General features: G+C 50.7%; 1 protein-coding gene across 6 annotated transcripts in view; it reads right to left on the bottom strand.

Annotated features, from left to right (window-relative positions):
• The window catches only part of DVL3 (dishevelled segment polarity protein 3), a 33,732-nt gene extending 20,901 nt beyond the window's left edge, over positions 1 to 12,831 (bottom strand). For all 6 annotated transcript variants that reach the window (XM_074547304.1, XM_074547307.1, XM_074547306.1 and 3 more), the window contains exon 1: positions 12,383 to 12,831. In XM_074547304.1, the coding sequence (XP_074403405.1) occupies positions 12,383 to 12,831 (449 nt within the window). The remainder of the gene's footprint in view (positions 1 to 12,382) is intronic.
• Between the last annotated feature and the right edge of the window lie 2,506 nt (positions 12,832 to 15,337).

Raw genomic sequence — 15,337 nt, 5'->3', positions numbered from 1 at the left:
AAGCTGGGCTTGTATTCAGGCTGGGACAGGAAACAGGCCCAAAGAGGCCCCAGGCAGAGATGTGTATGAGACAGGGTAAAATCCTGATGTGGTTGCTGTGGCTCACACTGATGTGAGACAGCAAGCACACCAGAGGAAGGAGGCTTGGTGTGCTGTGACACTGGGCTTCATCTGGACACAGACAGCAGGAAGAGCCCACAAGGCAGAACTGCAAAACACCAGCTCCTGCCGACAGAGGGAAAGGGAGAGAGGTGAAAATAGTGCAGAGGTAGACAAAGGGTTTATCTGGCTACTGCTGGTTGCAAAGCAAAGGACAACACCAGCTTATCAAGAAGCTTGTGAATGAGGTGTTTGTGCCCCTCAGGGAGCTCCTTGCAACTCCCCATGAGTGAGAAGTCACTCCCCCTTTCTAGGCTGACTGGAAAAGCAACAGCCTCCCCTGCAATGTCCAGGGGCTTCACACTGGTTAAGAGACTGTAAGGAGCTGCAAAGAGCCCCAGGGGCTGCTGAGGGGGCAGAGTGAAGTTTGCACACACACCACAACCAGGGGAGAAGGCCGGGATGCCTGGGAAGGCTCTGCAGGCACCACGGGGAATGCGAGACCAGGCCTTCCTTTTCTGGCCCTCAGCTGAGGGACACCAAGTCAGCCCTGCTTTTTCTAACAGCGAGAGAGGCTCCTGCCAAGAAAGTGCTGCTGCTGTGGAATGTGCTGGGCCAGCAGTACAGCTCATTCCTGGAAAAGCATCAACTCAGCGGGAGACCAAGGAGAGGAGAACAGGGGTAAATTGGGAAGAGGGGGAGGGTGGGAAACAAAGTCTGAGACTTCCACACCTGGGGAAGCACAGAGCAGTCTGCTCACCAGCACCTCCTCCTCACGGGCTGCCAGCACAACAGCCCTGCCCGGCACCAGCCCTGTGCTCTAGGAGCACCCTTCTGCCAGCCAGATACCTCCAGAGCAGAGCTGGGACCACACAGACCAAGGCAGATGTCTGTGGGGAAGAGGAGCAAGGTTCATTCCCCCCCATCATGTTAATAATTAATTTAATGTAATGACAGATCTCCATGAGGAAATGACAAAGCAGCCTCCATATGTGTCCTGTCCTCAAGACACTGACCAGCTCACATTACTCTCTCCTTGCATAAACAATTTTGCAAGAGCCTCCCTAGGAAACCGACTCAACCTCCTACCCGATGGGAAGGGGTCTTGAAGCATGACAGGCTGTAGATGGCTGCACCTACTCTGCACATCCAGCTGGGCTGCCATCAGCAACAGCTCTGCTACCTGGGTCTGTAAGACATACAGAGAACCCCCATAAAACCAACAGGCTGTTAATAAAGCTCACAACAAACTTTCACCACAAAACATGTGCCAAAGACAATGAAAAGGACTCACGCAAAGAAGAGCCTTTCAGTGTCACAACAGCTGCATGGTGGCACAGACAGAACTCTGTCCCAGATTGCAAGCTATTGCAGTACTGCAAAAAATGGGCAAACACTGATACTACATCCCTCTGGTCCTAAAATGCAGGAGGCAGAAGAGAGCATGAGGGGTCTGAACACTCATAATAAACTTTTCTGACCATTGCTAGGCCAAGGACACTTAATTGTTTTTCTTCCTCATCTGCTTTTGATGGTGTCATGCACATGGCACAAAAAACTCCCTGTATTAAAAAAACCCCAGCAAATAGAGCACGTTTCAGTAGCCTTTAATACACTTCATCAATTTCACTAACACCAGTCTTATTCACCAAACTTCATTAAAGACACAGGCCAACAATACAACAAGTAACCTACCAAGCATCCTTTACCAGGCCAGCCAGGCTTGCCCTTCAGCCAACAACCCAGCAAGCATGAAAATACTGTTCAACTGCTGGAAGAAAGAGACAAAAAAGGTGCTCCAGTCCCACCAAACCAATCATGCACTGGCACACAACTTTCTCAACTAAAGGTCCAGAAAGCAGATGAAAGCCATACAGTAGGACCCAACACATTACTGTAAATATAAAGTCTTCACAGTTGCCATGTACAAAATTCAGTTCAGGTCCTACCAGGACTCACCTACACACCAGGAGTCATCTTCCTTTCCAACAAGAGAGCAAGCTTCTCCTCAGTTTAGAAGAGGACAGTGTTTTGGATCACTGTAGCACGAAGTACAACTGCTGCTTTTCTCTGACACTGTGAACTCCTCGACCCGACCCTGTCACATGCCATGCAAAACCTTCCGCCAGCTGACTCTGACAACTGCACCAAAGGCTGGGAAATGGCCACTGACCTCCAGAAATCACCATCACAGGACATGGAATGTTTCTCTTGTGGAAGGTCTCAAAGCCACAACTGCCAACTCCCAAGTCCTTCAAGGACAGAAGAGTGCAGGGGAAGGACACATAACCTGTCTACAAGTCTGTAAATATCCCATGAGCTCAGTAACTGTGATGAACTGGTCATTCTACACATTAGCTATTCCCAAAGGCAGTCCAGAAACACTCATCACATGTTGTTACTGCAATAGGGTCATCCTGTGTCTGTGGATCTGCTGGTAAGTCAAGTTACAAGACCACCCTGATTTTGAGCTTCCTAATTATCTGCAATACTGACACCAAGTTCCCCTGAAGCATCTCTCCTGTAAGTTACATGCAGAGTGACCACAAACACTTAGTACCAATACCACGTGTTGATCAACCAGGAGCACAGCTGGACCCTACAGTCAGAATGGCCAGACACAGTCCCCACCTCACATCTGCAAACCCTTCTACATGGCACAGCTAAGTGCACACTGGCAGAGATGTTACACACCTTGTGTTAGTTTGGAACTGCCCCAAGGAAACCCAGAGCTTACCCTAAAATGATGCAGATGCTGACATCCTCAAAGCCCCCTGACACTTGCAGGATGACTAGACAAGGAATAGTCTTAAAGAGTTTTCCCAAGTCTAACTTTTTGGCCCCTGCTAAACAACACATTTTTAATCTAGAAGAAAAATCCACCTCACAGGACCCCCTTCAGGACCTAAAGGTGCATTTACCAGCTCTAGGTCTAAGGAAGGTTTGCCATAAGGGACTTAGCTCTGCAGCCAGACCCATGAAAATCCACCCTTCTCAGAGCCACAAAAAACAGTATGAGAACTCAAATAACAGAGTGCAAGAGCAAGGCTCCATGCATTGAGCCCCTATATGGATTTCCAGTATGGCACAGCCCCATCAGGGCCCACAGGCAAGTCTCTGTGAGAATGGCACTAACATACTGGTTGAGCTAGGCAGGGCTGAATGAACTGGGACAGCTGGTTAGCTGTATGCAAACACAACTATGGAGTTTGCATATCCATCACAGCTTCTGGAAAAAGCTTCAGTTTGAGAAGCTGCTGCTCCCTGGGGCCAACCAGGCAGCAGCCATCAGCATTGCAGCAACTTTCTCCCTGCCCTGATGGCATCAGGCCACCAAGCCAAGGTTGTCACCTGCTGCTGACATTGCTCTGGCTGTCAACAACAGCAGCACAGCACAATGCAGTGTTCAGGGAACAGCCTATTTGCTTGCAGCTCATGAGACACAAAAACACCATGAGCAGGTAGTCAGAGTAATGCTGAGGGAAAGAGTAGAAGCCCAGGCAGGGGAGGTTACTGTGCTAACACCAGCTTCCCTGCTATAACAATCCATGCACAGCCAATGCTCCTGAAACACAGACCCCTCTGGCAGACTCTCAGTGTCCCCAGAACCAGCCTGTAGCCACCAGCAAACAAGGAAAAGTCCACAAACTCTGCTACTCAGACCCAAAACTCCCAGCCTATCAGAGAGACAGCTGCCAGTGATCAGAGGGGCCACATAGCAAACAAATTCCTCTCCAAACCCTAGGGGCAGGTCAAAAACCAGCAGAGGAAAGACCTTCCCACACAGCAGCCAGCCGACAGCTCTTCCAGAAACAGAGCTTTGCTCCAAGTCATGTGAGGAAGCCTTTCCCACTTCAGCTTCTGTCTTCAGCCAGGACCAGAAGGACAGACACCCACTGCAGCAACTCAGTCACTGCTCACACTGCACCCTCTTTTCCCCATCTCTAACATCCTAAAAAATTTTAGTCAACAAGACACAAGGACAAATATCCCAGTGAGGAGATAATCACCACAAAGAATTTAGTGGAGCAGGGTACCCAAATGTGCTTCTGCTGCCTTACATAGCTAGCTGTGACTGAAAAAACACCACCTCTGGTATGTCCCCTTTAATAAATAACTGGTAGAACCACAGCAGTCCCAACCCTCCACCGTGATACAGAATTACAGAGCACAGGAAGGTCAGCGCCAGCCATCTCTGCCTGCCAAAGCCTCCCGAGAGTTCCAGCCCATTCCTGGATGGGTTTAATATTAGTGCTACAGTAGTAACAACATAGCAATGGAAACAAGTGAAACCAAGAGCTTTGGGGCTCAGGGAAACACTAATGCTTCAGCTCTGCGAGCTAATGCAGTCCTCAGAGACCACAGCCCAAAAGCTCACACTCTCTCCTAAGGCCACCATGGCATTACACAGATAAGCACATGGACAAAGCAGACAAAGTCACAGAGATTAGACTAATTCCCCTATTTGTACCTTATTGAAACGCCTTCCAAAAAGCCTTTACAAAAGGATTTGGTCCAAAAATTTCCATCGGCAGCCACCAGCGGGATTAAGTTTTACTTAACTTGCCAGCTGCTGCCTAACAAGCCAGCACCAGTGGGACAAACAGTAACACAGCCACGTGGTGCCACATCCCCCTTCTGGAAAACAACAATCCATCCAGCACAGGTCAGAAGGGCAGGCTCTGAATAACAAACAAGGGATGGAGAGAGGAGGAAATCAATAGGAAACACCAAAAACACACAGCCCTGACTGCTGCTTCATCAGATGTGCAACACAATGCAAAGCTGGTGCAACATGAAGGCAATTTCCTGCAGACTCAGTATCTGCTGTGCTCTGCAAGCCCAGCTCCTCTTCGTGGGCTTTTTCACAGATCAAATATCTTAAACCACAACACTGTTCCATCTATTTGGATGCAGTCAAGGGTGGAGGAGTAGCAATTCATTACAGCAGGTACCCTCAGCTCAGAACAGTTCAGCAACTGCCATGCAGACATGGAAGAGGCTTCCCACCCCTTTAAGTACACTGAGCTCAAAAAGGACTTCAGGAATTTCAACTATGCTCCCTACACCTCTACATACACAGCTTTTAAGTCTAGATGAAGGGCCTGATGCCCACCCTGACAGAGGACTGAAGCCAAACTCATGTGTGCAGCAGGAAAGCTGCAGGAGAAACCAGATTTTCTTTGCTTATATTCACAGATCCTTTTTTCCTGAGCATCCCCACTTGCATAGGGTTGGGTGGCAGCCTCCACCTTGAAGAATTCACACCTGCTAGGAGACCAGGTGAAGAAATCACAGGAGAAAGAAGAAATCACAGGAGCATGATGGAGAAGAGGGACTTACTGAAAGCTCAGTCCTCCAAGCACATTGACCTTGAGCTCAGGGACCATGTACCTCCACCCCTGCACACCAGCATCTTCCTTCTCAGAGTCCATTATGAAATGCAGCCTCTCCAGCAACATCCTGCTCTCACTGCAGCCATGCAGGAAGGAACATCACTGCTTACACTACCACCCAAAGACCCAGCACCCACCTTGTGGGTGAGCCAATGTCTGGGATTTGGAAATGGCAAAGATGAAATTCTAGAGCTCACTTTAGAAAAAAGATGTATCTCAGCAGGAACCAGAAAACTGAGCAGTGGGGCCACAACTATCATATCATAACATAACAACAAAAAATGCTCAGGTTGTGACACAAATTATGGTGGTTTATGAGCCACTTTTTTTTGGCATTTTGCCTTGATCTCCAAGACTGAACCATGCAGGAGCACAGCTGTACCAGAGCCAAGGCACACTGATTTACTTTGGAGCAATTTCTGAGACATCAAGGTAAGTTTTTGCTCTGTACAGGAATTTGGAGGACCAGAGGCCTCTACATTATTTCAGAACAGTGAACTGCACCAAAACAGCTGCATTCACATGGCTGAGTAAAGGTTTCTTGACCTTTCTTTCTTTTTTTCAGAAATGACAAAAGAGGCTTAAAATTAAGAAACATTCCCATCAAACACATAACTGAAAACAATGCCTCTCCAAGAAAAATGCTGGCTTCAACATGACACCATATTCTGGGAGAAAATACATTCAGTCAAAAAAAATTTCTGACCAGTTCTGGCTGCAAACTAGTTCAATAGCTGTTATAAAGCTTCATTGTTTGCATAGAACACACAAGGCCTTAGGGAAATTGGTCTGCAGCCTGATTTGGCTAACTTGGCTTTCTGAACACCACCCCTGGGCAAAGAAACCAGGCTGTGAGTGCCATCCATGTGGCCTTCAGAGCACAGCTCCAACCACAACTGAGGACGCCGGACACCTACAGAGACAGCAATAGCTGGGTCTGAGCAGCAGCACACACAGGGCCAGGCACAGACAATACAACCTAGGGAAGCAGGGAATACTGTCAACCAACCATTTCCATCTCCACCTCAACCCTGGCACTGCTGTAGCCCCCACCACCACAACACTTGGAAAGGACCTCCAGCAGCAGCTCCAGCCAGAATCAGCTCCGGTGTCCATGGGCCACCCCAGGCACGGCAGCATTACAGGAACTCCCCACCACAAATGCAAACAGTGGTTAGCAGCTCTCTGCCAAATCCTCAGCAGCTCAGGAGACAGAGGCACAGGCTGCACTAACCTACATGCAAAATGTCTGCAGTATCTGCTGGTGGGCCCTTGCTAACCAGGGCAGCTCCCCTCACAGCAGGCATGGAAACACATCCTCTGAGCACAACAGATGGGCTGCTGTGGCCTTTCATGTGTAAAGTGCTCCTCTCCACATGGAATGGACAGGGACTGACTAGAAACTGGAAAAAAGTGATGGCCACCTTCCAGTAGGGCCAGTGCTGTCACTAGACCACCACAACGGATGTGAGCATGCAAAGGAGTTTTGTAGGCCCTTTCACTCATGAACTTCTTGCCAACCTCTCTCAGTATGAAATTCATGCTGACATGGAAGCAGTCTCCATCGGGGCATGGGACAGGCAAAGGTCTTCTGGAGACAGCAAAAGTTTCCAATTAAAAATAAATTTTTAAAAGTTCCCAAAATCAAAATAAAACAACTCCCCCAACACATGCTACAAAGAGCTGGCAGGAAAGGCAGGGGCACCATGCCAGGGCTCACCACTGCTTAGAAACTGACACTGCTTATTAAGTTTAGGATCCCTTCCCCAGCTCCCAGCACTTCCAGCCAGAAGGACAGTCACCGCTGGTATCAATTTCAAAAAGACCCTGCAATAAAAATAAATCACTCAGCCTTTCAGAGAGCATCAACGCGTTTCCTCATGCACATGTGCAGAGATGAGGCTGCCAAATACCAATGGCATCTGACCCCTGCACTGGGAATTCCCGCAGTGCCCGCTTTGTTCTGCCTCCAGAGCCTCGTCCTAATCACTGCCTCGTACCCAGCTTTGGAGAGCAGGTGATAATTAAGCAGGTCTGGATAAGATACTGGGCCAGTGATTAGCTGGATACCAATTTTCACTTCACAGCTGAGACCAAAAAATTACCACAGCTATGAAACTAGAATTGGAATGGAGACCTGCAAGAGGGAGAAACCAGTGGCAGCAGGAGGAGCACTATCCCACCATGTACCTCACATCACTGGTGTTCTCCCAGCAATGCAGAACCACTAGGATGGGGAGGGAGGAGTGGTCCCCTGGCAGAAGAATGGGGGCCCTGCTCTCCAGTCTAGAAGAGGGGAGGTGGCCAAGTGAAGATAAGCAAAATGATCACCAAAGTGATTTCTTCACAGAAATTCGAACTTTCAGCACTTCACAATTTATGGAAAGACAAAGCAGAATTTCAGACCAGGTGCTAAGGATTTACCTGGACATACAATCTGCACTAATTAAAATGCTCTGACAAGTTTAGCTTAAACTTTAGCTTAAACTTAGCATGCCCCTGTGGAAACACATTTTGATCAATAGAGAATGAGCAGTATCAATAAGACACAGAAAACTAATCAAAACTAATCACATTTCAGCTGATATAAGAATATTCTCAGAGTTGTACCAGATAAAAAGAGAAATCTGTAATTCAGCTGAGGCAAACAGGCACAACACCTGGCTGGTGAGAAGTCCACACTGCCCAGGTGCATTTCTCATGATGGACTGGGGTAGGAGACAACACTTTACACATGACTGAAGCCCATGTCCCAGCAAACTACAAGCTACAGACCATCAGTGGGTTTGTTCCTCTCCCAACTGCACAGGTACCCAAAAGAATTTACAGTCCTGCTCTTGCAGCATCTCTATGAAACTGAGAGCCCTGTCATGCTAAGGGACACAAAAATGTTTGCCCAAGAAGGTCCCAGTGTCAAGTGGACAAGACAAAGTCCAGTTGGAAATTCCATTTTATGGATTAAAAAAAAAAAATTAAAAAGTCTGCTCAAAATCCTGAAAAACGTGGGGGAAGTCTGATGGAGAACATGGATCTCAAAAGCAGTCACAGCACTGCACTGATCTAAGGTGCTCTCCTGCTGATCAACACACAGCTCCTACCTGTCAAACACTGAATGAAAAGATTCAAGCTGCAGGAAGAAACCTTCCCTCTCTAATGAGTGCAGTGTTAGCAGCCAAGGGTAGTTCCACACTTCATGGTGAGAAACACCCACACAAGGCATCTCCAGTCCACACCTGTGCACTGCCACATTCACACCATCCATCAGCTGACCTTCATGTGCGTCCACTTCTGGGACCAGCAGCACACAAAGCCAACAAGGGCACAAATATCTGTGCCCTGTTATGTGCAGCTGCATCAGGAACAAAACCCTGCAGCCTTCCTTGCTGCTCACAACTCCTCTCCCCAGGACCAGGTGCAGGAATTCTTGTCCTTGCCACCCAGAAGTGACACCACTCTGGGGTCTTAATTATTTGAAGCTGAGAACTAACTCCTGCCACAGCCTGACAACTCCACAGCCACCCAGGGGAACCTCAGTTCACATTTCCAAGGAGATGTAAACACTGAAGCTGCTCCATCACTACTCTGATTCTCAGAGCAAACAAATATTAACAAGATAAACAAAAGAATGAAAAATCCCACACACCAAGACTGAGGCTGTAATACTGCCTTGGGGATGGGGTTAGCTGAAGGAAATACCAGACTGGAGATGCACAGCCTGGAAAAAAAGGTGGAAGAGTGAGAAAGAGTCAGACTGGGCTACAGAGGTGAGAGGAAACATTGGAGATTCTGCTCCAGCTGGCTCTGGAAGGTGAGATGCCTCCATTCCTAATGAGAGGAAAAGTTTGGTTTATGCCACAGGGATCCAGCAGAATGTCAAAGCAGAACCATGGGATCAGCTGCCCTAAGGCCATCTACTTCTCTCATTGAGGGGGCTTTAACCTCGGTCCTACTCCTGGACACTGCCCAGCTGAGAGACAGCAGCCCAGCACAAGCCAGACAGAAGGCACCCTGAGGGAATCCCCTGTGGGAAGGAGCTGAGAGGAACACGTGTGTGAGAGACAGAAATGCTTTTCCCTGTCCCACAGCCTCTGAATGCCACCATTGTTAACCTCCAGTCTAGCTCTCACTAATTGCCCATGCATTTGCAGTCAAGCAGCCAAGGTGCCTCCTGCCCTTCTGTCTCTGACTCTCCCTGCAGGCCAATGGCTCGCTTTCTCATGGACATCAATTACCAGGGATCATGAAATTTTGTGTGCTGCCTGGGCCTTCAGGGCTTCTCAAAGATGAGGCTGCAGCTGGACTGCTCTGGTTGTTCCCACCATGTTCCAGCCAACCACCAGAACATTCTTCAGCTCTCTGGAAAGCAGGAGACACACCTTTCCTGATGAAGCATCCATGGTGACAGTCTTGCTCTGTCTCTCAAACCCCAAGCCTTGCACATGCTGCTCCAATTAATTGCCCAGGACTTCTCCAAGGCACAGGCTGCCCACACAAAGCCCCTGACCCCCTCTCAGCGGCACCTTCCCTTCCAGAGCAGTTTATGCTTCCCAAACTGGTCACAACAAAAATCTCATCCCATGCATTTCTGATCTTGTGGTGTCTTCCTGAGTGATTTTCCCCTCTCTCTGCTATCACCCACTATAACTCCCTATGCTGCTTTATCGTTGAGTTTTGTTAATCTATCATCTAGCTCCTCTTCTAGAACCTTAGAGAGGATGAAAAGGCACAGCACAAAACCTCATTGCCACCAGACCCCTCTTCCCAATGCAAGATGCTACTTATTACTAAACTTTGTTTATAGCTGCGCACTCTCCCACCCACATGGCAATGTTTCATTCAAGACAAGTTTGAATTCACTTCAAGAACAACATTTCAAAGGATCCCAAAGCATTTGTTTACAAACAGCATGCATGGAGAATTCACTTCTCCCACCAATGAACGTGGTCCCCTCCGAGACAGGGAGAGGCAGCTGTTTCATAGCACCCAACGCTACTCAACAGCTGAGGGACAGGAAACGATTCACAGACAACTGATATTGCTGAGGAAATTTATGGAAAATGAGGGCTGCAGACCTCTATTTGCCAGGAGAGAACGGGGAAGCTTCTGAGGATTAAAGCTCTCCACTGGGTCAGGAGGAATTTAGGGAGGCAAAGCATCCCAGACTGTGGTCAAAGGACTGACTCCAAATTTCAAGCCTCATCTGAAAGCTGGCACCTCCCAAACTAACGGGAACCTGGGCACTGGGATAATTTGGCTGAGGAGGGGAGAGCACCCCCTGCTGAGGCAGCCACACAGATCTCATCCAAGCCCCAAACAGGCCCAGCCCTGTTCAACATGGGGTACAAGCCAAAATCACAGCCTAGAGAGGTATTTGGTGCAGTGAGAAGATACTGGGAAGACTATAAAACTAAAAACACTGTGCAATCCCAGCTCCGTACACAAGACCTACTGTAAACACTAAATCTTCAAAGGAGGAAGGATCACACAACTCCTTCAAACACCAAAGTCCTAGGAATGGTAAAGGATCACATGCTGTAGAAACCAAGAGGGCCTCAGGATGGAAAAAGAGGTCCTGAAGAAGGCTAAAGGAAAATCAGCTGGAGGAAATCTGGACAAAGGGTCTAACAGGGAGCTGGCTCCACATGAACAGTGACCAACTTTAAGCAAGTAGGCAACAGCGGGGGCTGCCCAGAATGCTGGTGAGTACAACATCCAAACAAGGGACAGAACACACCTCCTCACCTCCAAAGAGTCACCTGTGATGGGAGGAACCAAAGGGCATCACAAAAGAAGTGATGGAAACACCAGTGTCAGAAGAGAGCTGCTCTGCAGGAGATGGGATATGGAGGCAGGGCTGCACCCCCCTCCATACCAGAGACTGAGCATGGGACATCGTTGAGGATGAGACATGTACATGGGTACAGTGGGTCTTGCACACACCCCTTGCTCAGAGAGCACGTGAAGAGCTCTCACTCCTTCTCCATGGAGGTAAGGGAGGAGAAAGCTGGTCTTCTCTACACGTTCTTCCAAAAAATGAGATGCGGAGGACAAAGCTGACAAAATGGATGTCCCTCCCCAAAATGGATGGTAGGAGAACAAAACTGACCCCAAATCCATTCCATGGAAAGGGCTGATGGAGGTGGCACTACCTCCACACCTTTTTGAAGGAGGGAGAAAGGGGCACTTTCCCCAGGCAGGCACAGTGGGAGATGCCCAGGCCCTTTTGGTGGGGAATGACAGTCCTGAGTTGGATACAACCTGGGGGTGCCACCCTGGACACCCCAATGTGGGCTGCATGGGAGACACCACCTCAGGCAAGGTGTTGGCCAAACATCCTGAGTAGGGGGAGGACGTGACCCTCAGATGGGGATGATGGTGTCCCCCAAGGTGCCTCTGGCAGCTGAAGCAGGGTATCACCAGCTCCCTCACCGAGGAGTTAGCACGGCGCAGCTTCCCCAGAGCTGATGCGGGATCCGAGGATGTGCGGATGCCCCGGAGGCAGCACCCAGGAACAACGAACCAGAGAATGTGCACAGGGGGTATCGCCACCAGCCCCCCACAGGTGAGGTCCCGGGGAGCACGGAGGGTGTGTCCCTCCACACAGAACCCAAAGGGGTCACCATCCCCATCCTCGCCAAGGAAAGGCAATGGGGATGGAGGATGGATCGGGGTCCCCCTCCCCGCGCCGGGCACAGAGGGGCACCTCCCCATCCCGGGGGTCCCGGCCCCGCCGTCCCGGGGCCGAGCGGGGCCGAGCGGGCAGCCAGCCCCGGCCCCGGCCCCGTGAGGGCGGAGCTCCCCAGCCACCCCCCCGGCTCCCCGGGGAGGCCCACGGGGCCTGGGCTCCACGCGTGGCCCCGGGGGACCGGGCCCGGGCCCGCGCTCACCCGAAGTCGTCGTCCATAGACTTGAAGTAGAACTTGTAGTTGGGGCGGTTGAGGAGCCCCTTGAAGTCGCCGAGGGTGACGCGCTCGGCCGGGATCGGCAGCTTCACCAGGTACGGCGTCTCCTGTTCGTCCAGGTGGTAAATGATCTTCGTCTCGGCCGCCGCCATGGCGCCCCTGCCCGGCCGCCAGGCCCCCGCCTCTGCCTCCGCCGCCTCCTCCGCCCCGGCCCGGACCCCCAGTCCCGGCCCGGCCCCCGCCCGCGCCCTGGCCCGGCTGCGGCCTCCGCACGCCCGGTCCCCCCGCGCCCCTTGTTCTCCGGGTCCCAGCGCCGCCCGGCTGCACGGCGCAGGCTCGGCCCCGGCCGGCCCCGCCCCGCCCGCCGTCCCGGCCCCGCCGGAACCGGAACCGGCGCCCCGTGGGGCCGCGGCGCGGGAGCCAGCCCCCGCCATGGGCCGGGACCGGACTCAATGGGCAGCCCGCGAGTTTGGGCCCGGATCCCGCCGCGATGCTGGCCCGCACCCTGCCCCCGCCCAGGTCCCGCATCCATAGGAGAGCCCACTTGGCGGGCACTAACCCTCTGATTCGGAACGGACCCCCCACACCCCCATCCACCCCGCCACTGTTGTGCCCATGTGGGTGCACGGCCCCAGCCCTATCGCCCTGGGTGCCTTGGGATTTATACTGCACACCCACATCCTCCTGTCCACAGCCTGGTACTCCCCGTGCACCCACATTCCCAGGGCCAGCTGGGAATATACCTCTCCCAGGCTCCATTCGGCTTTCACACCCCCTTTACACCCTCTGATGCTGCTTCACACACGGAGTCATTCCTGTGTCCCACAACCTCTGCTTCTGTCCACACCTCAGGCCTCCCCTTTTATCTCTGCAGTCCTTTATCACACACCTCCTAGTCTTCTCCATGCTCCTCATCCAGCTATGTGCCCCATGAGTACAGCTTACAAAACATGAGGCATATCCATGTCTACCCTATCCTCCCTTGTACAGACCCCTTTGAGCTCCCGTACTGTTTCAGATGGCCACCACACACAGGGACTACCACCCACCCCAGCTCCTCTCCAGCTAAGGCTTCCCTGTGAACCCCTTGTCACCATCCAACAACTAACCCCAGTGCTCAGACCTTTTCCTCACCAAGCAGATTCTTTCCTCTGCTGTTCATGAGAACTCTTTGTTCCATATACCATGGCTTCTTCAACTGGGCACCCTTTGGCTGTGTGTTTCTTCCCATCCCGTCTCCCCAGACCCCAGCACATTCTTACCTACAGTCATTAGCACTGTGACCCCAGCCCCAGGACTTGCCTCTGTCCCACAGCAGTCTCAGGCTGTCTGGTTTCCCCTCTGCACACGTTGCCAGCACCCAGCAGGCACCAAGGAACCATCTCCATCAGCAGCTTCCCGGAGTTGTGGCTGAGAGCAAAACTGGGGTGGATGGAGTTTTGGGAACACCCACCAACAGGAAGGGCAAGAACTGCCTTGCACCATCCTGGATTAGAAGGAAGAAATGCAGAGGAAGCACCACACCATGGGCCTGCACAGGGCATGAGACTAGATCAGCCCTCAGACTAGACTGCCCTGCCGTAGGAAAAGGAGCCAGAGAGATCCTGCAGGGAACAGAGCCAAGTTCCTCAGGCAGGCTGAGCTAAATAAGCCCTCTAATGCAATAAAGAGTCCTGCAGGCATTGCTAGTAATTACCTGGGCAGCACTGCTAGACTGGGGGAAGAACCTGACATTAAACTGAAAAAGAGAATAAAAATTCCAGGGAAGTCCTCGGGTAAGCAGAAGTTGTAGGACGTCTGAGTCTCTCCCATGTCTCTCATCAGCTCTTGGAAGATTGTAATTTCCTTATGCTCGGAGCTCTGTGGTAAAAGCTGGTGTACCTGGAATGAAGAATCCAGGTCAGGAATGGAAAAGTTTAGTTTAAGTTGCTTCTTCCTGTGTCAACCCTGACAGAGTTAAAGTCCTTTTGCAACACCTCCTTGCCCCCAAAGCAGACACATGTGAAAGAATCCTGGTGTGTCCCTGGCAGGGCCACTGTCTCACCCACCTCCCAGCGCAGCTGTGGATGCACCTCAGAGCCTGTATTGTACACATCAGACACTTTTGTTACCAAAAGGCCAAATTTCAGTAGTGCTGAGCTCCCAAGGGAGCACACGCAGCTCAGGGGAGGGGTGCCACACCCCCGGGGTGGTAGTAGATGAAATCTCACTGCTACAGCTGCCTTTTCTTTTAAAACAAGCCAAGTGACTGAATAGACTCAATGATAGATCAGTTTCACTGCTCACAGAGGCCTTGTGCTGTATGACTCATTGAATGGAAGTTAAGAACACAGTGCCAAAGAAATTAGCAGGAGGGGATTGTGCTGTGCACTCCAAGGTCCACAAGGAAGAGTTTCTGAACTGCCTGTTGGCTTAGTTTTGCAATTATGGTATGGCAAGTTAAAAATTGCAGCATTGATAAAATTGCTTCTTTACAGAGTACACAGGCTTCAGACATTTTAGTGCATCTTGGAACAGCCCAAAGCAGAGGTGGATGTAGTTGGGCTTTAAGCAAAACCAAATTATTATCTTATTTTAGGATTACTATTGTTAATTGAAGTTGTAGGTTTGATAGAGGAACACCAGGTTCTATCCATCCATGCATGCATGCATCCATCCATCCATCCCTCCCTGTCAGATGGGAAGGCAGACAAGTTGGTTACTATAGCCTTAGGAAAATAAAGTACTTAACTGCTTACATTGCTCAGAGATGGGCAGCAATGATTCCACATTCAAAATTGCTCTCAAAGGCATTTCTAGTCTTCCAAACAAAAAACCCATCTTGACTGAAGCAACAACAAAGCACCAAGCCCACCCTACATTTCAGCAATGGAATAAATGCTCCTTTAAAAAGTACAACACGTATCAGTACATAAGGATGCTGCACCATGCCAGAACTCC

The sequence above is a fragment of the Zonotrichia albicollis genome, chromosome 9 (genome assembly GCF_047830755.1).
Source record: "Zonotrichia albicollis isolate bZonAlb1 chromosome 9, bZonAlb1.hap1, whole genome shotgun sequence".
Classification (NCBI taxonomy): Eukaryota; Metazoa; Chordata; class Aves; order Passeriformes; family Passerellidae; genus Zonotrichia; species Zonotrichia albicollis.
This window is presented reverse-complemented; position numbering and strand designations above follow the sequence as displayed.